This window comes from Oncorhynchus gorbuscha, linkage group LG24, assembly GCF_021184085.1.
Source record: "Oncorhynchus gorbuscha isolate QuinsamMale2020 ecotype Even-year linkage group LG24, OgorEven_v1.0, whole genome shotgun sequence".
In the NCBI taxonomy this organism is placed as follows: domain Eukaryota; kingdom Metazoa; phylum Chordata; class Actinopteri; order Salmoniformes; family Salmonidae; genus Oncorhynchus; species Oncorhynchus gorbuscha.
The window spans coordinates 64,078,292-64,103,677 of record NC_060196.1 but is presented as its reverse complement, the minus strand read 5'-3'; the positions used below and the strand labels follow the sequence as shown (position 1 = coordinate 64,103,677).

At 45.1% G+C, this 25,386-nt stretch overlaps 1 protein-coding gene across 1 annotated transcript in view; it reads right to left on the bottom strand.

Moving 5' to 3' along the window:
• The window catches only part of LOC124012291 (CUB and sushi domain-containing protein 2-like), a 463,539-nt gene that overhangs the window by 193,696 nt on the left and 244,457 nt on the right, over positions 1 to 25,386 (bottom strand). The window contains exons 28-30 of the mRNA XM_046325753.1: positions 8,037 to 8,132; positions 7,235 to 7,438; positions 3,133 to 3,257 (exon numbers count right to left, since the gene is read on the bottom strand). Coding sequence (XP_046181709.1) covers positions 3,133 to 3,257; positions 7,235 to 7,438; positions 8,037 to 8,132 — 425 coding nt within the window. The remainder of the gene's footprint in view (positions 1 to 3,132; positions 3,258 to 7,234; positions 7,439 to 8,036; positions 8,133 to 25,386) is intronic.

Below are 25,386 nucleotides of genomic sequence, written 5' to 3'. Positions count from 1 at the left end.
GTTGGATTGGGAGCGTCACTTCACAGCTATTTTCAGGTCTCTCCAGAGATGTTCGATCAGGTTCAAGCCCGGGCTCTGGCTGGGCCACTCAAGGACATTCCTGAAGCCACTCTTGCGTTGTCTTGGTTGTGTGCTTAGGGTTGCTGTCCTGTTGGAAGGTGAACCTTCATCCCAGTCTGAGGCCCTGAGCGCTCTGGAGTAGGTTTTCAGCAAGGATCTCTCTGTACTTTGCTCCGTCCATCTTTACCTTGATCCTGACTAGTCTCCGATTCCCTGCTGCTGAACAACATCCGCACAGCATGATGCTGCCACCACCACGCTTCACCGTAGGGATGGTGTCAGGTTTCATCTAACAGTGATCCTTGGCATTCAGACCATAGAGTGCAATCTTGGTTTCAATCTTCATCAGACCAGAGAATATTGTTTCACATGGTCAGAGAGTCTTTAGGTGCCTCTCTGAGCTCTATAGACAATTCATTTGACCTCATGGCTTGGTTTTCGCTCTGGCAGGCACTATCAACTGTGGGACCTTACATAGACAGGTGTGCGTCTTTCCAAATCATGTCCAATCAATTGAATTTAACACAGGTGGACTCCAAGTTGTAGAAAATCAAGGATGATCAATGGAAACAGGATACACCGGAGCTCAATTTCAAGTCTCATAGAAAAGGGTCTGAATACTTATGTAAATAAGGTATTTCCGTCATTATGGGATATTGTGTGTAGATTTATAAGGGGGATAAACAATGTAATACATTTTATAATAAGGCTCTAACATAACAAAATATGGAAAAAGTCAAGGGGTCTGAATAGTTTCTGACTGCACGGTAGCTGAAATTTCATGGTCAGTTTGGAGAGCCAATGGGATGATATTGAGAGCTCGTGCCAGCCAATAATATAGCTGAAATCAGAAGAAGATTAACATAAAATGGGAGAAGAGATGTCAGCTCATCATGTGGCAAACATAGCTATCTACTGCAAATAACAATAACGTTAGTTAGCTTGATTTAAAACGCAAGTAAAGGAACAAGTTTAAACAAGTTTTGTTAAACACAAGTTTAAAAAATGATTGTAAAGTAATTGTAAAGTAATTGTAAAGTAATTGAAATTGCAACATCAACCAGATACTTTTAACTGATTAACTACAATGTTTTTCATAATATAGCTGACAATGTTGCAGTAGCCTGCATATCTTCCTATTTTAACAGCAAATCCTGCCCAACGTTGACGTTGTAGTTTTATCCTGCTGGGCCCAACGTTGACGTTGTAGTTTTATCCTGCTGGGCCCAACGTTGACGTTGTAGTTTTATCCTGCTGGGCCCAACGTTGACGTTGTAGTTTTATCCTGCTGGGCCCAACGTTGACGTTGTAGTTTTATCCTGCTGGGCCGTTGTAGTTTTATCCTGCTGGGCCCAACGTTGACGTTGTAGTTTTATCCTGCTGGGCCCAACGTTGACGTTGTAGTTTTATCCTGCTGGGCCCAACGTTGACGTTGTAGTTTTATCCTGCTGGGCCCAACGTTGACGTTGTAGTTTTATCCTGCTGGGCCCAACGTTGACGTTGTAGTTTTATCCTGCTGGGCCCAACGTTGACGTTGTAGTTTTATCCTGCTGGGCCCAACGTTGACGTTGTAGTTTTATCCTGCTGGGCCCAACGTTGACGTTGTAGTTTTCTTTCAACATGTTTTTGGTTTCTTGGCAAGTTGTTGACACAAGTTGTGTCCTTTGAAAAAATAAATGAAAGCCTAAGTACATTTGTGCTCCCATTTGCCTACTCTTCTTTGAGATCTTTAAAAGAAAAGGTTTTGTGATACTCTCATCTTGTAGTGTAGGTAAATTCATAATGTTTTATAACAATTAAAATGAATGTCATTTAGTAAAATGTTACCGAGGATGAAAGACTGCAGGAGCTTGTCTTCAGAACACTTTTGAGGAACAAAAACGTCTGGAAAACTCTGTTGGTGACTCATATAAACTCAGTAAAACATCATATTTTTTTGTCCTGAACACAGTGGAAGAACAGTGATGGGTGGACGGTTGTGGACTTCTAATGCATCAACTAGGAGTAAAATCCAGCTTGACTTCAGGTAACTTTTGATGAATGAAAGTCTGATAAAAAGAGAGACTCGTGACAAGCTGATAAAAAGCTTGTAGAGGAGCGTGACTGTATTAAATATTTAGAGGACAGTGTAGAGGACAGTCTAGCGGACAGTCTAGAGGACAGTCTAGAGGACAGTCTAGCGGAGAGTCTAGAGGACAGTCTAGAGGACAGTCTACAGGAGAGTCTAGCGGACAGTCTAGAGGACAGTCTAGAGGACAGTCTAGCGGAGAGTCTAGAGGACAGTCTAGAGGACAGTCTACAGGAGAGTCTAGCGGACAGTCTAGAGGACAGTCTAGCGGACAGTCTAGCGGACAGTCTAGAGGACAGTCTAGAGGACAGTCTACAGGAGAGTCTAGAGGAGAGTCTAGCGGACAGTCTAGATGACAGTCTAGAGTACAGTCTAGAGGACAGTCTAGAGGACAGTCTAGAGGACAGTCTAGAGGACAGTCTAGGACAGTCTAGTGAACAGTCTAGAGGACAGTCTAGAGGAGAGTCTAGCAGACAGTCTAGAGGACAGTCTAGAGGACAGTCTAGAGGACAGTCTAGCAGAGAGTCTAGCGGAGAGTCTAGCAGACAGTATAGCGGACAGTATAGCGGACAGTCTAGAGGACAGTCTAGCGGACAGTCTAGAGGACAGTCTAGCGGACAGTCTAGAGGACAGTCTAGTGGACAGTGTAGCGGAGAGTCTAGAGGACAGTCTAGCAGACAGTCTAGCAGACAGTCTAGAGGACAGTCTAGAGGACAGTCTAGAGGACAGTCTAGCGAACAGTCTAGAGGACAGTCTAGAGGACAGTCTAGTGGACAGTGTAGCAGAGAGTCTAGAGGACAGTCTAGCGGAGAGTCTAGCGGAGAGTCTAGCAGACAGTCTAGCGGACAGTCTAGAGCACAGTCTAGAGGACAATCTAGAGGACAGTCTAGTGGACAGTGTAGCGGAGAGTCTAGTGAACAGTCTAGAGGACAGTCTAGCAGACAGTCTAGCAGACAGTCTAGAGGACAGTCTAGAGGACAGTCCAGACAGTTGAAGGTTTATACCTGTATTCCTGATCCTTCCGGGACCGTGATCTTCCAGACACAGTTGAGACTGTTGAGATAGGGCTCAGGAAAACCAGGAGACAGGATGGTACCGGTCCGCTGGGCCAGATTACCACCACATGGTACTGGACAGGAGGAAGAGAGAGAGAGGGAGGGGAGAGGGTCAGATTACCACCACATGGTACTGGAGGGAGGGAGGGGAGAGGGTCAGATTACCACCACATGGTACTGGACAGGAGGGAGGGAGAGAGAGGGAGGGGAGAGGGTCAGATTACCACCACATGGTACTGGAGGGAGGGAGGGAGGGGAGAGGGTCAGATTACCACCACATGGTACTGGACAGGAGGGAGGGAGAGAGAGGGAGGGGAGAGGGTCAGATTACCACCACATGGTACTGGACAGGAGGAAGAGAGAGAGAGGGAGGGGAGAGAGTCAGATTACCACCACATAGAACTGGACAGGAGGAAGAGAGAGAGAGGGAGGGGAGAGGGTTATATTACCACCACATGGTACTGGAGGGAGGGAGGGAGGGAGGGAGGAGGGAGGGAGGGGAGAGGGTCAGATTACCACCACATGGTACTGGAGGGAGGGAGGGAGGGAGGGAGGGAGGGAGGGGGAGGGAGGGAGGGAGGGGGAGGGGGAGGGAGGGAGGGAGGGAGGGGGAGGGAGGGAGGGAGGGAGGGAGGGGGGGTCAGGGTTACCACCACATGGTACTGGAGGGAGGGAGGGAGGGAGGGAGGGAGGGAGGGAGGGAGGGGGAGGGAGGGAGGGAGGGAGGGAGGGAGGGAGGGAGGGAGGGGGAGGGAGGGGGAGGGAGGGGGAGGGGGAGATGGTCAGATTACCACCACATGGTACTGGACAGGAGGGAGAGAGGGAGGGGAGAGGGTTAGATTACCACCACATAGAACTGGACAGGAGGAAGAGAGAGAGAGGGAGGGGAGAGGGAGGTGAGAGGGTCAGATTACCACCACATGATACTGGACAGGAGGAAGAGAGAGAGAGGGAGGGGAGAGGGAGGTGAGAGGGTCAGATTACCACCACATGATACTGGACAGGAGGAAGAGAGAGAGAGGGAGGGGAGAGAGTCAGATTACCACCACATGGTACTGGACAGGAGGAAGAGAGAGAGAGAGAGAGAGAGAGAGAGAGAGAGAGAGAGAGAGAGAGAGAGAGAGAGAGAGAGAGAGATGGAGGGGAGAGGGTCAGATTACCACCACATGGTACTGGACAGGAGGAAGAGAGAGAGAGGGAGGGGAGAGAGTCAGATTACCACCACATGGTACTGGACAGGAGGAAGAGAGAGAGAGGGAGGGGAGAGAGTCAGATTACCACCACATGGTACTGGACAGGAGGAAGAGAGAGAGAGGGAGGGGAGAGGGAGGGGAGAGGGTCAGATTACCACCACATGGTACTGGACAGGAGGAAGAGAGAGAGAGGGAGGGGAGAGAGTCAGATTACCACCACATGGTACTGGACAGGAGGAAGAGAGAGAGAGGGAGGGGAGAGGGAGGGGAGAGGGTCAGATTACCACCACATGGTACTGGACAGGAGGAAGAGAGAGAGAGGGAGGGGAGAGGGTCAGATTACCACCACATGGTACTGGACAGGAGGAAGAGAGAGAGAGGGAGGGGAGAGGGAGGGGAGAGGGTCAGATTACCACCACATGGTACTGGACAGGAGGAAGAGAGAGAGAGGGAGGGGAGAGAGTCAGATTACCATCACATGGTACTGGACAGGGGAAGGGGAGGGGAGAGGGAGAGCCACATGGAGGGGAGAGGGAGTGGGAGGGAGGGGAGGGGAGAGGGTCGGATTACCGCCACATGGTACTGGACAGGAGGAAGAGAGAGGAGAGGGAGGGGAGAGGGTCAGATTACCACCACATGGTACTGGACAGGAGGAAGAGAGAGAGAGGGAGGGGAGATGGAGGGGAGAGGGAGGGGAGAGGGTCAGATTACCACCACATGGTACTGGACAGGAGGAAGAGAGAGAGAGGGGGGGAGAGGGAGAGGGAGGGGGGAGGGTCAGATTACCACCACACAGTACTGGACAGGAGGAAGAGAGAGAGAGGGAGTGGAGAGGGAGGGGGAGAGGGAGAGGGTCAGATTACCACCACACTGTACTGGACAGGAGGAAGAGAGAGAGAGGGAGGGGAGAGGGAGGGGAGAGGGAGGGGGGAGAGGGAGAGGGAGGGGAGAGGGAGGGGGAGACTAACTGAAATAGCGAGAAAGGCAAATAAAGAGAGAGAAGAACATTTACCAACAAATGATCATTTAGAGAACGGAAATCTGAAATATCATGAAATCACGAAAATATGTAATGCAAGGCACTCACAGTGGAATCCATTCTGTATCTGTGTTGAATCGTCTAACACAGTGGAATCCATTCTGTATCTGTGTTGAATCGTCTAACACAGTGGTATCCATTCTGTATCTGTGTTGAATCGTCTATAACACAGTGGAATCCATTCTGTATCTGTGTTGAATCATCTATAACACAGTGGAATCCATTCTGTATCTGTGTTGAATCGTCTATAACACAGTGGAATCCATTCTGTATCTGTGTTGAATCGTCTAACACAGTGGAATCCATTCTGTATCTGTGTTGAATCGTCTATAACACAGTGGAATCCATTCTGTATCTGTGTTGAATCGTCTAACACAGTGGAATCCATTCTGTATCTGTGTTGAATCGTCTAACACAGTGGATTCCATTCTGTATCTTCTAACAAAATGTTCCCTGCTTGCTGCCACAGGCTGATTAACAGAACATCTGGTGGCTGCACAGGTGAACATCTGCCTCACCAGCGGGTTTCAAGGAGTGTGTGTGTGTGTGTGTGTGTGTGTGTGTGTGTGTTTGACCCGTAGCAGTACTACCACCTGTGTGCCTCATGGCTGCGTTTGTACTGGTTGCAAGGGTCGATGCGTTTGGACTGGTTGCCGGGGTCGATGCGTTAGGACTTGTTGCTAGTGGCGACGGGACGGCTGGGGCGTCCCTCCATATCAGAGGACACAGGTGTGTGTGTGTGTGTGTGTGTGTGTGTGTGTGTGTGTGTGTGTGTGTGTGTGTGTGTGTGTGTGTGTGTGTGTGTGTGTGTGTGTGTGTGTGTGTGTGTGTGTGTGTGTGTGTGTGTGTGTGTGTGTATGTGTGTCTGTGTCCTACCTATATAGGTGTGTCTGTGTCCTACCTATACAGGTGTGTCTCTGTGTCCTACCTATACAGGTATGTCCCTGTGTCCTACCTATACAGGTCTGTCCCTGTGTCCTACCTATACAGGTGTGTCTCTGTGTCCTACCTATACAGGTGTGTCTCTGTGTCCTACCTATACAGGTGTGTCTCTGTGTCCTACCTACACAGGTGTGTCTCTGTGTCCTACCTACACAGGTGTGTCTCTGTGTCCTACCTACACAGGTGTGTCTCTGTGTCCTACCTACACAGGTGTGTCTCTGTGTCCTACCTATACAGGTGTGTCTCTGTGTCATACCTATACAGGTGTGTCTCTGTGTCCTACCTATACAGGTGTGTCTCTGTGTCCTACCTATACAGGTGTGTCTCTGTGTCCTACCTATACAGGTGTGTCTCTGTGTCCTACCTATACAGGTGTGTCTCTGTGTCCTACCTATATGGGTGTGTCTCTGTGTCCTACCTATACAGGTGTGTCTCTGTGTCCTACCTATACAGGTGTGTCTCTGTGTCCTACCTATACAGGTGTGTCTCTGTGTCCTACCTATACAGGTGTGTCTCTGTGTCCTACCTATACAGGTGTGTCTCTGTGTCCTACCTATACAGGTGTGTCTCTGTGTCCTACCTATACAGGTGTGTCTCTGTGTCCTACCTATACAGGTGTGTCTCTGTGTCCTACCTATACAGGTGTGTCTCTGTGTCCTACCTATACAGGTGTGTCTCTGTGTCCTACCTATACAGGTGTGTCTCTGTGTCCTACCTATACAGGTGTGTCTCTGTGTCCTACCTATACAGGTGTGTCTCTGTGTCCTACCTATACAGGTGTGTCTCTGTGTCCTACCTATACAGGTGTGTCTATGTGTCCTACCTACACAGGTGTGTCTCTGTGTCCTACCTACACAGGTGTGTCTCTGTGTCCTACCTATACAGCTGGGTATAGATGAGTTCCAGTTAGCCAGGGCGTTGGGGACAGTCAGACACTCTATGGCGGTGGATCCCTCCAGTACGTATCCGGGGGAACATTCAAAGCGGATCACGGCTCCCACAGCAAAGTTATTCCCCGTCCTCCTCCCGTTCCTGGGCTCTGGGACTGAAGTGCACTGGGTGGCACTGGTCCTTGGCACCGCTGTAGAGGAAGAGAAGAAGAGTGTTTGTCTGGTCACTGTAACTTTACCAAGTAGTGATTATCTAAGAGCCTGAGAGGCTTTAGGTAACTCTGTAGCACAGTTAAACATCATAGATATAGACCTATAGGTAACTCTGTAGCACAGTTAAACATCATAGATATAGATAGAGACATATAGGTAACTCTGTAGCACAATTAAACATCAGAACAGAACTATATTTAAGGACACGGCACGTACAAACACACACTTGAAGGCACGCACACACGCTTGCACACAAACAAGCTTACACACACACACACACAAACGTGGTAGAGGATTGGTATCGTGCTAGGGTACTGCTGTGCCTAAAAGCCCAGTCATCCATTATGTAGAGAAACAGGCTTGTTAGAACAGGCTGAGAGGTACAGAGAGGGGAGAGATATACTCCAGTGTGTCTGTCTGTCTGTCTGTCTGTCTGTCTGTCTGTCTGTCTGTCTGTCTGTCTGTCTGTCTGTCTGTCTGTCTGTCTGTCTGTCTGTCTGTCTGTCTGTCTGTCTGTCTGTCTGTCTGTCTGTCTGTCTGTCTGTCTGTGCGTGTGCGTGTGCGTGTGTGTGTTACCTTGATACACCAGGTGGAATCCTTTGTAGCTGGATTGTCCTTTGGAGGTGAATCGGATCAGAACCTGATTGGACGTTGCCAACGGCAGCGACTCACCTGAGAAAGAGAGAATGAGACAGAGAAAAAGAGTGGAGTGAGAGACGAGGAGGGAGAGGTGGAGGAAGAGGAGGAGGAAGAGAGGAGGAAGAGAGGAAGAGGAAGAGGAGGGAGGGGAGGATGAAGAGGAGGAGTGAGAAGAGGAGGGAGAGAGGAGGAGGGAGAAGAGGAGGGGAGAGGAGAGGAAGAGAAGGGAGAGGAGGATGAAGAGGAGGAGTGAGAAGAGGTGGGAGAGAGGAAGAGGAAGAGAAGGGAGAGAGGAGGAGGGAGAGAAGGAGTGAGAAGAGGAGGGAGAGAGGAGGAGGGAGAGGGGGAGGAAGAGGAGGAAGGAGGAGGGGGAGGAAGAGGAGGGGGAGGAAGAGGAGTGAGAGAGGAGGCGGGAGGAGGAGGAAGAGAAAGGAGAGAGGAGGAGGAAGAGAAGGGAGAGAGGAGGGAGAGGAGGAGGAAGAGAGGAGGGAGAGGAGTAGGAAGAGAGGAATAGGAGGGAGAGGAGGAGGAATAGGAGGGAGAGGAGGAGGGAGAGGAGTGAGAGGAGGAGGAAGGGGAAGGAGAGAGTAGGGTGAAGAGGAGGAAGAGTAGTGAGAAGGAGAGAGAGGAGGGTGAAGAGGAGGAGGAAGAGAGGAGGAAGAAGAGAGGAGGATGAGAGGAGGAGTAACAAGTAGAGTAACAAGTAGTAGTAACAAGTAGTAGCTTGCTGTTCCCAGTCCATTCCACCTTCCTGATTACATCCCAACTTCCTGATTACATCCCAACTTCCTGATTACATCCCAACTTCCTGATTACATTCCAACTTCCTGATTACATCCCAACTTCCTGATTACATCCCACCTTCCTGATTACATCCCACCATCCTGATTACATCTCAACTTCCTGATTACATCCCAACTTCCTGATTACATTCCAACTTCCTGATTACATCCCACCTTCCTGATTACATTCCACCTTCCTGATTACATCCCACCTTCCTGATTACATCCCACCTTCCTGATTACATCCCAACTTCCTGATTACATCCCAACTTCCTGATTACATTCCAACTTCCTGATTACATCCCAACTTCCTGATTACATCCCAACTTCCTGATTACATCCCAACTTCCTGATTACATTCCAACTTCCTGATTACATCCCAACTTCCTGATTACATCCCAACTTCCTGATTACATCCCAACTTCCTGATTACATTCCAACTTCCTGATTACATTCCAACTTCCTGATTACATTCCAACTTCCTGATTACATCCCAACTTCCTGATTACATCCCAACTTCCTGATTACATCCCAACTTCCTGATTACATCCCAACTTCCTGATTACATCCCAACTTCCTGATTACATTCCAACTTCCTGATTACATTCCAACTTCCTGATTACATCCCAACTTCCTGATTACATCCCAACTTCCTGATTACATCCCAACTTCCTGATTACATCCCAACTTCCTGATTACATCCCAACTTCCTGATTACATTCCAACTACCTGATTACATCCCAACTTCCTGATTACATTCCAACTTCCTGATTACATCCCAACTTCCTGATTACATCCCACCTTCCTGATTACATCCCACCATCCTGATTACATCTCAGCTTCCTGATTACATCCCAACTTCCTGATTACATCCCAACTTCCTGATTACATCCCAACTTCCTGATTACATCCCACCTTCCTGATTACATTCCAACTTCCTGATTACATTCCAACTTCCTGATTACATTCCAACTTCCTGATTACATTCCAACTTCCTGATTACATTCCAACTTCCTGATTACATCCCAACTTCCTGATTACATTCCAACTTCCTGATTACATCCCAACTTCCTGATTACATTCCAACTTCCTGATTACATCCCAACTTCCTGATTACATTCCACATATCTGTCACTCCCCTTTGGTTGTTTCCTCAGGTGTTATTGATTCTGTTACTGAGTTTCACGCTACTGGTGGTTCTCGTTCTGTTCCATGTTTCAGAAGAAAGCCGAAGCATTGATCATCATGTCACTGTGATAGTATAACTCTAGACCGTCCCCTCGCCCTTACCCGGGCGCGAACCAGGGACCCTCTGCACACATCAACGACAGTCACCCTCGAAGCATCGTTGCCCATCGCTCCACAAAAGCCGCGTCCCGTCGCAGAGCAAAGGGGGAACCACTACTTCAAGGTCTCAGAGCGAGTGACGTCACCGATTGAAACGCTGTTTAGCGCTGCACCACCGCTAACTAAGCTAGCCGTTTCACATCCGTTACATCAGCACCACCGCTAACTAAGCTAGCCGTTTCACATCCGTTACACCAGCACCACCGCTAACTAAGCTAGCCGTTTCACATCCGTTACACCAGCACCACCGCTAACTAAGCTAGCCGTTTCACATCCGTTACACCAGCACCACCGCTAACTAAGCTAGCCGTTTCACATCCGTTACACCAGCACCACCGCTAACTAAGCTAGCCGTTTCACATCCGTTACACCAGCACCACCGCTAACTAAGCTAGCCGTTTCACATCCGTTACACCAGCACCACCGCTAACTAAGCTAGCCGTTTCACATACGTTACACCAGCACCACCGCTAACTAAGCTAGCCGTTTCACATCCGTTACACCAGCACCACCGCTAACTAAGCTAGCCGTTTCACATCCGTTAAACCAGCACCACCGCTAACTAAGCTAGCCGTTTCACATCCGTTAAACCAGCACCACCGCTAACTAAGCTAGCCGTTTCACATCCGTTACACCAGCACCACCGCTAACTAAGCTAGCTGTTTCACATCCGTTAAACCAGCACAACCGCTAACTAAGCTAGCTGTTTCACATCCGTTACACCAGCACCACCGCTAACTAAGCTAGCTGTTTCACATCCGTTACATAAGTACTAGAATAAGGAATCATTTATAGAAAGAAGGTCCCTTTCACTTTTTTTGTATTTAATCTGTTAACGGTTTGTTTCCCGTCGTAGTGGGAGGACCACACTACACTACACTACACTACACTACACTACACTACACTACACTACACTACACTACACTACACTACACTACACTACACTACACTACACCACACCACACCACACCACACCACACCACACCACACCACACCACACCACACCACACCACACCACACCACACCACACTACACTACACTACACAATGTGGTGTTTACTTCAAAATGATGGCTATTATACCAATATTTACGCATAAAAACATTTCCACCAACATTTCTCGCATAATTCAATTTAAGGACGCAAATATAAGCAATTTGGAAAGTTTACCAACAAATGTTTTGTTTCAATCAATATTTATACAACAGTTGAAGTCGGACGTTTGCATACACCTTAGCTACTTACATTTCAACTGTTTTAGGTCAGTTAGGATCACAACTTTATTTTTAAGAATGTGAAATGTCAGAATTATAGTAGAGATAACTTCAGCATTTATTTATTTCATCACAATCCCATTTGCATAAACTAATTTAGTATTTCGTAGCATTTCAGGTAGCCTTCCACAATAAATTGGGTGGATTTTGGCCCATTCCTCCTGACAGAGCTGGTGTAACGGAGTCAGGTTTGTAGGCCTCCTTGCTCACACAAGCTTTTTTAGTTCTGCCCACACATTTTCTTTTGGATTGAGGTCAGGGCTTTGTGATGGCCACTCCAATACCTAGACTTTGTTGTCCTTCGGAAGTATGCTTGGGTCATTGTCCATTTGCAAGACCCATTTGCAAGACCCATTTGCGACCAAACTTCCTGAGTGATGTCTTGAGATGTTGCTTCAATATATCCACATAATTTTCCTCCCCGAGGTCCTTTGCTGTTGTTCTGGGATTGATTTGCACTGTTCACACCAAAGTACGTTCATCTCTAAGAGACAGAACACGTCTCCTTCCTGAGCAGTATGACGGCTGTGTGGTTCCATGGTGTTTATTATTGCGTACTATTGTTTTTACAGATGAATGTGGTACCTTCTGCCGTTTGGAAATTGCTACCAATGATGAACCAGACTTGTGAAGGTCTACAATTGTTTTTCTGCGGTCTTGGCAGATTTCTTTTGATTTTTCCATGATGTCAAGCAAAGAGGCACTGAGTTTGAATACATCCACAGGCACACAGGCACACCTCCAATTGACTCAAATTATGTCAATTAGCCTATCAGAAGCTTCTAAAGCCATGACATCATTTTCTGGAATTTTCCAAGCTGTTTAAAGGCACAGTCAACTTAGTGTATGTAAACTTCTGACCCACTGGAATTGTGATACAGTGAATTATAAGTGAAATAATCTGTCTGTCAACAATTGTTGGAAAAATGACTTGTGTCATGCACAAAGTAGATGTCCTAACCAACTTGCCACAACTACAGCTGGTTAACAAGAGATTTGTTGAGTGGTTGAAAAACGAGTTTTAAAAAGTGCTTCCTGGACAATTTTTCGAAATGCTTTCGATTTATTTTGTCAATTCTACATTTATAAGAACTGTATGAACATACTTTTGTCATATTGTTATAAATATTTTACTTGTCAATAAGGCATATGTTTTGTCCACTTTCAATATGATTTCATAGAAGTCAAAAGTTTAAGTCAAAAGTGTCATTATTATTTATTTTTATTTTCCACAACACCACCGTAAAATGTCATATGTCAAATGAAAAATCAAGAAAATGTGAATTTGTTTTCAAAAAACTTAAAAGTGCTTTCCGGGCATTTACCATCACGAATTTGACATGCTGGGATGGCCGGGCAGTGATAGCTGATTCTGGTTCCTCTCCATCGCTCATTGGGGTTGATTTCAGAATGTAATTTTGGTGATGGTACCTCACTGTTTAAACATATTGCACATCAGTCAATTAGATGTCATTCTGACACCAAACTGATACAAACTGACACCACACCCATTTTTTCCAACTCGTTTAGAAGCCAACAATCACATATTTCAGCGCAGGCCCAAAATTCACAGCACCTTCTGTTCAAACCATAATAAAAACATAAAACACAAATTTACGTTCTAGCTGTAGGTCCATTACAGACATTATCTGTAGGCCGAGGCGACCCCGAAATTATCTGTAGGCTGAGGCGACCGCGAAACCCAAGTTTCGGCTCGATAGATCGTTTGGAGCCTGAGCAGCGACCTTAATTGGTGTTTTGGAAAGATGTGACTTTTTTTTAACCCTTTGAAATAGCACAGGAAGCTATAAGTAAACACATATCCTCATTGGGCCTCATTGGTTTAGGAAGCTAAAAGATACATCCTCATTGGGCCTTTACAGAATCCTGAGTTGTAAGTGTTTACGTTAAGAACTGACCGATTTACATAGTAGCAGGTTGAATGCATTAATTCTCACAAATTGCAGGTTGGGAAAAACACTTTTAGGGTGATTTTAATCACTTCCGGTTGCTTCAGGAAGCTTAGAATCGACACAGGTAGACCTCATAGAATCCTGAGTTGTAAGTTAGTATGTTAACCTCTAGAGACTAGGGGGCAGTATTTTGATGTTTCGATGAAAAACGTGCCCAAATGAAACTGCCTATTTCTCAGGCCTAGAAGCTAGAATATGCATATACTGTAATTAGGATATATAATTAGGAAAGAAAACACTCTAAAGTTTCCAAAACTTTCAAAATATTGTCTGTGAGTTTAACAGAACTGATATTGCAGGCGAAAACCTGAGGAAAATACAACTAGGAAGTGCTGTTATCTGTTCCATTGCATGCCTTCCCTCCATTTAGAACTGACTGATTTACACAGGGTTGCTCCGGGAAGGCAACTTAGGGTTGCTCCAGGAAGGCAACTTAGGGTTGCTCCGGGAAGCTTAGAATCGATACATGTAGACCTCATAGTGGCCTGATGGATTGTCATCAAAGACAGGTTCATCAGGAATGTTCCTGAGGTCGAATTGGGCTTCTAACCCTGACGGTTCTCCCGCTGTCTCCCAAAAGCAACTGAAATTTAGGGCCAGGCTTCATTTTGGGCCTCTCTCTCTCTCTCTCTCTCTCTCTCTCTCTCTCTCTCTCTCTCTCTCTCTCTCTCTCTCTCTCTCTCTCTCTCTCTCTCTCTCTCTCTCTCTCTCTCTCTCTCTCTCTCTCTCTCTCTCTCTCTCTCTCTCTCTCTCTCTCTCTCTCTCTCTGGTCTCTTCTTTGGTGTTAACTGTGGAGAGAGATGGAGGAGGGAGAGAGGGAGAGAAAGAGAGGAGGGAGTATGGTCTACCCACACTCAGATTTCCAGAAGCAGCGTCTGTGTGTGTGTGTGTGGGGGGAGGGTGTGTGTGTGGGGGAGGGTGTGTGTGGGGGGGTGTCTGTGAGGGTGTGTGAGGTGAGTGGTGTCTGTGGGTGTGTGTGGGTGTGTGGGTGTGTGTGTGTGTGTGTGTGTGTGTGTGTGTGTGGGAGGGGTGTGTGTGTGGGAGGGTGTGTGTGTGGGAGGGTGTGTGTGTGGGAGGGTGTATTATAGAAAGTGTTGACAGTAACACAAGGCCCCCAACATGGCTGGCCTGTGCTATCGTCACCATGGTTACTCTGATTCCGCTGCGGGACCCCTCAGGCCATGCTGTGTAGTTTATTACAGGAAGTGCTCAGTGCGCCGTTATGACGGAAGGGTTTAATAACGGCGAACGGTGATTAACACAGACAGACACGAGTAGGTGTGGGGAGAGCAAGCGGAAGACATTCCACACATCATACAGTACATGGGTCTTGCCATGGTCAAACGTAGTGTGCTGTTATAGGAAAAAGGGTGCATTTGGGGGGCTGGTATTTGTCCCAAGCTATCACTGTATGCCAAGTCCCTCTGGTTCCATTCTGCTTCCTAGCCCCTTGCTCCCTGGTTCCATTCTGCTTCCTAGCCCCTTGCTCCCTGGTTCCATTCTGCTTCCTAGCCCCTAGCCCCTTGCTCCCTGGTTCCATTCTGCTTCCTAGCCCCTTGCTCCCTGGTTCCATTCTGCTTCCTAGCCCCTCGCCCCCTGGTTCCATTCTGCTTCCTAGCCCCTTGCTCCCTGGTTCCATTCTGCTTCTTAGCCCCTTGCCCCCTGGTTCCATTCTGCTTCCTAGCCCCTAGCCCCTTGCCCCCTGGTTCCATTCTGCTTCCTAGCCCCTTGCCCCCTGGTTCCATTCTGCTTCCTAGCCCCTTGCTCCCTGGTTCCATTCTGCTTCCTAGCCCCCCTGGTTCCATTCTGCTTCCTAGCCCCTTGCCCCCTGGTTCCATTCTGCTTCCTAGCCCCTCGCCTCCTGGTTCCATTCTGCTTCCTAGCCCCTTGCTCCCTGGTTCCATTCTGCTTCTTAGCCCCTTGCCCCCTGGTTCCATTCTGCTTCCTAGCCCCTAGCCCCTTGCCCCCTGGTTCCATTCTGCTTCCTAGCCCCTTGCCCCCTGGTTCCATTCAACGATCTACACAAGATACTCTGTAATGTCAAAGTGGGTCTCTCAGGGCTTTGCACAACCGAATGTACATTAATTGTCTTTTATTCTTTAAAACAATGTTTTTAAAGATTCTCAGCTAAGATTCAAGTTCTGTCAAGTTGATTGTAGATTTTCTGCTAGACGGCCATGTTCATGTCTTGTCATACATTGCCAAGTCCAAACCGTAGCTAGTCCAATCAGGAACATTCAATGTCATCTTTAAGCTGCTCCAGTGGTATATTTAGCCTTGTGTTTTCAGTTATTGTCCTGCTGAAAAGGTTGAATTTATCAGTGTCTGTTGAACCAAGTTCCTCAAGGAACTTCAGCTTAGCTCTATTCTGTTTATTTTTTATCCTAAAAAATGTGTTAGTCCTTGCTGCTGGTACCCATTAATCTCAATTATATCATGTCTCTGTCACTGTTTTAAAGTCGCCGTTGGCCTCGTGTTGAAATCCCTGAGAGGTTTCCATCTCCGGCAACTGAGTTAAGAATGACTGCATCTATTGATACACCATCCAAAATGTAATGAATAACATCACCATTTTCAAAAGAGATATTCAATGTCAGGTTTCTTTCCCCATCATCTTCCAATCTAATCCATTTTAAATTCAGGCTGTAGCACAACAACATGTTTAAATAGTCTAGTAGGGGTGTGAATAGTTTCTGAAGGCTCAGTATCTGTCACATTGATGGTTAAAAATGTATTGTTGAACAGCCTGGATGCTTTTTCTGTCGTGATTGTTGCCATGGTGATGAGTGTATGGTATATCAGTGACTGTTGAGGTGATTATAAATGTAGACTGTAGGGTATATCAGTGACTGTTGAGGTGATTATAGATGTAGACTATAGGGTGACTGTTGAGGTGGTTATAGATGTAGACTGTAGGGTGACTGTTGAGGTGATTATAGATGTAGACTGTAGGGTGACTGTTGAGGTGATTATAGATGTAGACTGTAGGGTGACTGTTGAGGTGGTTATAGATGTAGACTGTAGGGTGACTGTTGAGGTGATTATAGATGTAGACTGTAGGGTATATCAGTGACTGTTGAGGTGATTATAGATGTAGACTGTAGGGTGACTGTTGAGGTGATTATAGATGTAGACTGTAGGGTGACTGTTGAGGTGATTATAGATGTAGACTATAGGGTGACTGTTGAGGTGGTTATAGATGTAGACTGTAGGGAGACTGTTGAGGTGATTATAGATGTAGACTGTAGGGTGACTGTTGAGGTGATTATAGATGTAGACTGTAGGGTGACTGTTGAGGTGATTATAGATGTAGACTATAGGGTGACTGTTGAGGTGGTTATAGATGTAGACTGTAGGGTGACTGTTGAGGTGATTATAGATGTAGACTGTAGGGTGACTGTTGAGGTGATTATAGATGTAGACTGTAGGGTGACTGTTGAGGTGATTATAGATGTAGACTATAGGGTGACTGTTGAGGTGGTTATAGATGTAGACTGTAGGCTGACTGTTGAGGTGATTATAGATGTAGACTATAGGGTGACTGTTGAGGTGATTATAGATGTAGACTGTAGGGTATATCAGTAACTGTTGAGGTGATTATAGATGTAGACTGTAGGGTATATCAGTGACTGTTGAGGTGATTATAGATGTAGACTGTAGGGTATATCAGTAACTGTTGAGGGGATTATAGATGTAGACTGTAGGTTATATCGGGGACTGTTGAGGTGATTATAGATGTAGACTGTAGGGTGACTGTTGAGGTGATTATAGATGTAGACTGTAGGGTATATCAGTGACTGTTGAGGTGATTATAGATGTAGACTGTAGGGTGACTGTTGAGGTGATTATAGATGTAGACTGTAGGGTGACTGTTGAGGTGATTATAGATGTAGACTGTAGGGTATATCAGTAACTGTTGAGGTGATTATAGATGTAGACTGTAGGTTATATCGGGGACTGTTGAGGTGATTATAGATGTAGACTGTAGGGTGACTGTTGAGGTGATTATAGATGTAGACTGTAGGGTGACTGTTGAGGTGATTATAGATGTAGACTATAGGATGACTGTTGAGGTGGTTATAGATGTAGACTGTAGGGTGACTGTTGAGGTGATTATAGATGTAGACTGTAGGGTATATCAGTAACTGTTGAGGTGATTATAGATCTAGACTGTAGGGTGACTGTTGAGGTGATTATAGATGTAGACTGTAGGTTATATCGGGGACTGTTGAGGTGATTATAGATGTAGACTGTAGGGTGACTGTTGAGGTGATTATAGATGTAGACTGTAGGGTATATCAGTAACTGTTGAGGTGATTATAGATGTAGACTGTAGGGTATATCAGTGACTGTTGAGGTGATTATAGATGTAGACTGTAGGGTATATCAGTAACTGTTGAGGTGATTATAGATGTAGACTGTAGGATATATCGGGGACTGTTGAGGTGATTATAGATGTAGACTGTAGGGTGACTGTTGAGGTGATTATAGATGTAGACTGTAGGGTGACTGTTGAGGTGATTATAGATGTAGACTGTAGGGTATATCAGTGACTGTTGAGGTGATTATAGATCTAGACTGTAGGGTGACTGTTGAGGTGATTATAGATGTAGACTGTAGGGTGACTGTTGAGGTGATTATAGATGTAGACTGTAGGGTATATCAGTGACTGTTGAGGTGATTATAGATCTAGACTGTAGGGTGACTGTTGAGGTGATTATAGATGTAGACTGTAGGGTATATCAGTGACTGTTGAGGTGATTATAGATGTAGACTGTAGGGTGACTGTTGAGGTGATTATAGATGTAGACTGTAGGGTGACTGTTGAGGTGATTATAGATGTAGACTGTAGGGTATATCAGTAACTGTTGAGGTGATTATAGATGTATACTGTAGGGTATATCAGTGACTGTTGAGGTGATTATAGATGTAGACTGTAGGGTGACTGTTGAGGTGATTATAGATGTAGACTATAGGGTGACTGTTGAGGTGATTATAGATGTAGACTGTAGGGTGACTGTTGAGGTGATTATAGATGTAGACTATAGGGTGACTGTTGAGGTGGTTATAGATGTAGACTGTAGGGTATATCAGTGACTGTTGAGGTGATTATAGATGTAGACTGTAGGGTGACTGTTGAGGTGATTATAGATGTAGACTGTAGGGTGACTGTTGAGGTGGTTATAGATGCAGACTGTAGGGTATATCAGTGACTGTTGAGGTGATTATAGATGTAGACTGTAGGGTATATCAGTGACTGTTGAGGTGATTATAGATGTAGACTGTAGGGTATATCAGTGACTGTTGAGGTGATTATAGATGTAGACTGTAGGGTGACTGTTGAGGTGATTATAGATCTAGACTGTAGGGTGACTGTTGAGGTGATTATAGATGTAGACTGTAGGGTATATCAGTGACTGTTGAGGTGATTATAGATGTAGACTGTAGGGTGACTGTTGAGGTGATTATAGATGTAGACTGTAGGGTGACTGTTGAGGTGATTATAGATGTAGACTGTAGGGTATATCAGTAACTGTTGAGGTGATTATAGATGTATACTGTAGGGTATATCAGTGACTGTTGAGGTGATTATAGATGTAGACTGTAGGGTGACTGTTGAGGTGATTATAGATGTAGACTATAGGGTGACTGTTGAGGTGATTATAGATGTAGACTGTAGGGTGACTGTTGAGGTGATTATAGATGTAGACTATAGGGTGACTGTTGAGGTGGTTATAGATGTAGACTGTAGGGTATATCAGTGACTGTTGAGGTGATTATAGATGTAGACTGTAGGGTGACTGTTGAGGTGATTATAGATGTAGACTGTAGGGTGACTGTTGAGGTGGTTATAGATGCAGATAGGGTATATCAGTGACTGTTGAGGTGATTATAGATAGACTGTAGGGTATATCAGTGACTGTTGAGGTGATTATAGATGTAGACTGTAGGGTATATCAGTGACTGTTGAGGTGATTATAGATGTAGACTGTAGGGTGACTGTTGAGGTGATTATAGATGTAGACTGTAGGGTGACTGTTGAGGTGGTTATAGATGTAGACTGTAGGGTGACTGTTGAGGTGATTATAGATGTAGACTATAGGGTGACTGTTGAGGTGGTTATAGATGTAGACTGTAGGGTGACTGTTGAGGTGATTATAGATGTAGACTGTAGGGTGACTGTTGAGGTGATTATAGATGTAGACTATAGGGTGACTGTTGAGGTGGTTATAGATGTAGACTGTAGGGTATATCAGTGACTGTTGAGGTGATTATAGATGTAGACTGTAGGGTATATCAGTGACTGTTGAGGTGATTATAGATTTGGACTGTAGGGTGACTGTTGAGGTGATTATAGATGTAGACTGTAGGGTGACTGTTGAGGTGATTATAGATGTAGACTGTAGGGTATATCAGTAACTGTTGAGGTGATTATAGATGTATACTGTAGGGTATATCAGTGACTGTTGAGGTGATTATAGATGTAGACTGTAGGGTGACTGTTGAGGTGATTATAGATGTAGACTATAGGGTGACTGTTGAGGTGATTATAGATGTAGACTGTAGGGTGACTGTTGAGGTGATTATAGATGTAGACTATAGGGTGACTGTTGAGGTGGTTATAGATGTAGACTGTAGGGTATATCAGTGACTGTTGAGGTGATTATAGATGTAGACTGTAGGGTGACTGTTGAGGTGATTATAGATGTAGACTGTAGGGTGACTGTTGAGGTGGTTATAGATGCAGACTGTAGGGTATATCAGTGACTGTTGAGGTGATTATAGATGTAGACTGTAGGGTATATCAGTGACTGTTGAGGTGATTATAGATGTAGACTGTAGGGTATATCAGTGACTGTTGAGGTGATTATAGATGTAGACTGTAGGGTGACTGTTGAGGTGATTATAGATGTAGACTGTAGGGTATATCAGTAACTGTTGAGGTGATTATAGATGTAGACTGTAGGTTATATCGGGGACTGTTGAGGTGATTATAGATGTAGACTGTAGGGTGACTGTTGAGGTGATTATAGATGTAGACTGTAGGGTATATCAGTGACTGTTGAGGTGATTATAGATGTAGACTGTAGGGTGACTGTTGAGGTGATTATAGATGTAGACTGTAGGGTGACTGTTGAGGTGATTATAGATGTAGACTGTAGGGTGACTGTTGAGGTGATTATAGATGTAGACTGTAGGGTATATCAGTGACTGTTGAGGTGATTATAGATGTAGACTGTAGGTTATATCGGGGACTGTTGAGGTGATTATAGATGTAGACTGTAGGTTATATCAGTGACTGTTGAGGTGGTTATAGATGTAGACTGTAGGGTGACTGTTGAGGTGATTATAGATGTAGACTGTAGGGTGACTGTTGAGGTGATTATAGATGTAGACTATAGGGTGACTGTTGAGGTGGTTATAGATGTAGACTGTAGGGTGACTGTTGAGGTGATTATAGATGTAGACTGTAGGGTATATCAGTGACTGTTGAGGTGATTATAGATGTAGACTGTAGGGTGACTGTTGAGGTGATTATAGATGTAGACTGTAGGGTATATCAGTGACTGTTGAGGTGATTATAGATGTAGACTGTAGGGTGACTGTTGAGGTGATTATAGATGTAGACTGTAGGGTATATCAGTAACTGTTGAGGTGATTATAGATGTAGACTGTAGGGTATATCAGTGACTGTTGAGGTGATTATAGATGTAGACTGTAGGGTGACTGTTGAGGTGATTATAGATGTAGACTATAGGGTGACTGTTGAGGTGATTATAGATGTAGACTGTAGGGTGACTGTTGAGGTGATTATAGATGTAGACTATAGGGTGACTGTTGAGGTGGTTATAGATGTAGACTGTAGGGTATATCAGTGACTGTTGAGGTGATTATAGATGAAGACTGTAGGGTGACTGTTGAGGTGATTATAGATGTAGACTGTAGGGTGACTGTTGAGGTGGTTATAGATGCAGACTGTAGGGTATATCAGTGACTGTTGAGGTGATTATAGATGTAGACTATAGGGTGACTGTTGAGGTGGTTATAGATGTAGACTGTAGGGTATATCAGTGACTGTTGAGGTGATTATAGATGTAGACTGTAGGGTGACTGTTGAGGTGATTATAGATGTAGACTGTAGGGTGACTGTTGAGGTGGTTATAGATGCAGACTGTAGGGTATATCAGTGACTGTTGAGGTGATTATAGATGTAGACTGTAGGGTATATCAGTGACTGTTGAGGTGATTATAGATGTAGACTGTAGGGTATATCAGTGACTGTTGAGGTGATTATAGATGTAGACTGTAGGGTGACTGTTGAGGTGATTATAGATGTAGACTGTAGGGTGACTGTTGAGGTGGTTATAGATGTAGACTGTAGGGTGACTGTTGAGGTGATTATAGATGTAGACTATAGGGTGACTGTTGAGGTGGTTATAGATGTAGACTGTAGGGTGACTGTTGAGGTGATTATAGATGTAGACTGTAGGGTGACTGTTGAGGTGATTATAGATGTAGACTATAGGGTGACTGTTGAGGTGATTATAGATGTAGACTGTAGGGTATATCAGTGACTGTTGAGGTGATTATAGATGTAGACTGTAGGGTATATCAGTAACTGTTGAGGTGATTATAGATGTAGACTGTAGGTTATATCGGGGACTGTTGAGGTGATTATAGATGTAGACTGTAGGGTGACTGTTGAGGTGATTATAGATGTAGACTGTAGGGTATATCAGTGACTGTTGAGGTGATTATAGATGTAGACTGTAGGGTGACTGTTGAGGTGATTATAGATGTAGACTGTAGGGTGACTGTTGAGGTGATTATAGATGTAGACTGTAGGGTGACTGTTGAGGTGATTATAGATGTAGACTGTAGGGTATATCAGTGACTGTTGAGGTGATTATAGATGTAGACTGTAGGGTATATCAGTGACTGTTGAGGTGATTATAGATGTAGACTGTAGGGTATATCAGTGACTGTTGAGGTGATTATAGATGTAGACTGTAGGGTGACTGTTGAGGTGATTATAGATGTAGACTGTAGGGTGACTGTTGAGGTGGTTATAGATGTAGACTGTAGGGTGACTGTTGAGGTGATTATAGATGTAGACTATAGGGTGACTGTTGAGGTGGTTATAGATGTAGACTGTAGGGTGACTGTTGAGGTGATTATAGATGTAGACTGTAGGGTGACTGTTGAGGTGATTATAGATGTAGACTATAGGGTGACTGTGAGGTGATTATAGATGTAGACTGTAGGGTATATCAGTGACTGTTGAGGTGATTATAGATGTAGACTGTAGGGTATATCAGTAACTGTTGAGGTGATTATAGATGTAGACTGTAGGTTATATCGGGGACTGTTGAGGTGATTATAGATGTAGACTGTAGGGTGACTGTTGAGGTGATTATAGATGTAGACTGTAGGGTATATCAGTGACTGTTGAGGTGATTATAGATGTAGACTGTAGGGTGACTGTTGAGGTGATTATAGATGTAGACTGTAGGGTGACTGTTGAGGTGATTATAGATGTAGACTGTAGGGTATATCAGTGACTGTTGAGGTGATTATAGATGTAGACTGTAGGTTATATCGGGGACTGTTGAGGTGATTATAGATGTAGACTGTAGGTTATATCAGTGACTGTTGAGGTGGTTATAGATGTAGACTGTAGGGTGACTGTTGAGGTGATTATAGATGTAGACTGTAGGGTGACTGTTGAGGTGATTATAGATGTAGACTATAGGGTGACTGTTGAGGTGGTTATAGATGTAGACTGTAGGGTGACTGTTGAGGTGATTATAGATGTAGACTGTAGGGTATATCAGTGACTGTTGAGGTGATTATAGATGTAGACTGTAGGGTGACTGTTGAGGTGATTATAGATGTAGACTGTAGGGTATATCAGTGACTGTTGAGGTGATTATAGATGTAGACTGTAGGGTGACTGTTGAGGTGATTATAGATGTAGACTGTAGGGTATATCAGTAACTGTTGAGGTGATTATAGATGTAGACTGTAGGGTATATCAGTGACTGTTGAGGTGATTATAGATGTAGACTGTAGGGTGACTGTTGAGGTGATTATAGATGTAGACTATAGGGTGACTGTTGAGGTGATTATAGATGTAGACTGTAGGGTGACTGTTGAGGTGATTATAGATGTAGACTATAGGGTGACTGTTGAGGTGGTTATAGATGTAGACTGTAGGGTATATCAGTGACTGTTGATGTCTGTCAGGCCGTGATTATAGATGTAGACTGTAGGGTGACTGTTGAGGTGATTATAGATGTAGACTGTAGGGTGACTGTTGAGGTGGTTATAGATGCAGACTGTAGGGTATATCAGTGACTGTTGAGGTGATTATAGATGTAGACTGTAGGGTGACTGTTGAGGTGATTATAGATGTAGACTGTAGGGTGACTGTTGAGGTGGTTATAGATGTAGACTGTAGGGTGACTGTTGAGGTGATTATAGATGTAGACTATAGGGTGACTGTTGAGGTGGTTATAGATGTAGACTGTAGGGTGACTGTTGAGGTGATTATAGATGTAGACTGTAGGGTGACTGTTGAGGTGATTATAGATGTAGACTGTAGGGTGACTGTTGAGGTGGTTATAGATGTAGACTGTAGGGTGACTGTTGAGGTGATTATAGATGTAGACTGTAGGGTATATCAGTGACTGTTGAGGGGATTACAGAAGACGGATTATCAGCTGATGTACGAAGGGTTATATAAATACATTTGATTTGATTTGAACTGTACAAGTGACTATGTTTCTGCGGGATCAAAAATGAGAATATATCGGCTCCGCTATGCTGCTAATTAAATGCTAGTTGTATTACAATTGTATAATATCTTAGCTTTACTTTGCTGCTATATAATGCTAGTTGTATTCTACAGGTAGAATATCTCAGCTCTGCTGTGTGGCTATATGCTGGGTTTTGGAGAAGGCCTTGAAGCTGCCTAGACCTCTGTGTTTATTGAACTGTAAAGTATTCTGAGACCGGACAGGAAACAGTGGTATTGTTATGTCTGTCAGGCCATAGTGCCGAGGCAATGAGAGATGGACATGTGCACTGTTGTACGATTTCTCTTTGATATCGCTCCATCTCTTCATCTTTCTCTCGTTCTCTTTGTAAATCCCTCTTCTTTTCTCTTATTTCTTCCCCTGCCCCTTCTTTCAATCCTTTGTTTCCATTTTCTCTCTTTCAAACATCCCATTTCCCCGGAGCTCTACATCCCTCCCTCTCTCTCTCCATCCCTCTCTCTCTCCATCCCTCCCTCTCTCCATCCCTCCCTCTCTCCATCCCTCCCTCTCTCCATCCCTCACACTCTTCATCCCTCCATCCCTCTCTCTCTTCATCCCTCACACTCTCCATCCCTCTCTCTCTTCATCCCTCACACTCTCCATCCCTCCCTCCCTCTCTCCATCCCTCCCTACCTCTCTCCATCCCTCCCTAACTCTCTCCATCCCTCCCTACCACTCTCCATCCCTCCCTCACACTCTCCATCCCTCCCTCACACTCTCCATCCCTCCCTCACACTCTCCATCCCTCCCTCACACTCTCCATCCCTCCCTCACACTCTCCATCCCTCACACTCTCCATCCCTCACACTCTCCATCCCTCACTCTTCATCCCTCACACTCTTCATCCCTCACACTCTTCATCCCTCACACTCTTCATCCCTCACACTCTTCATCCCTCACACTCTTCATCCCTCACACTCTCCATCCCTCACACTCTTCATCACTCACACTCTCCATCCCTCTCTCTCTCTTCAACTTTTTCTCCATCAATCTCTCCCTCCATCCTTTTAACACTATTAAAACCCACTTTAGATAATGTTGCTTCTCTACACAGCTACCTCTCTCTGCTTCTCTACACAGCTACCTCTCTCTG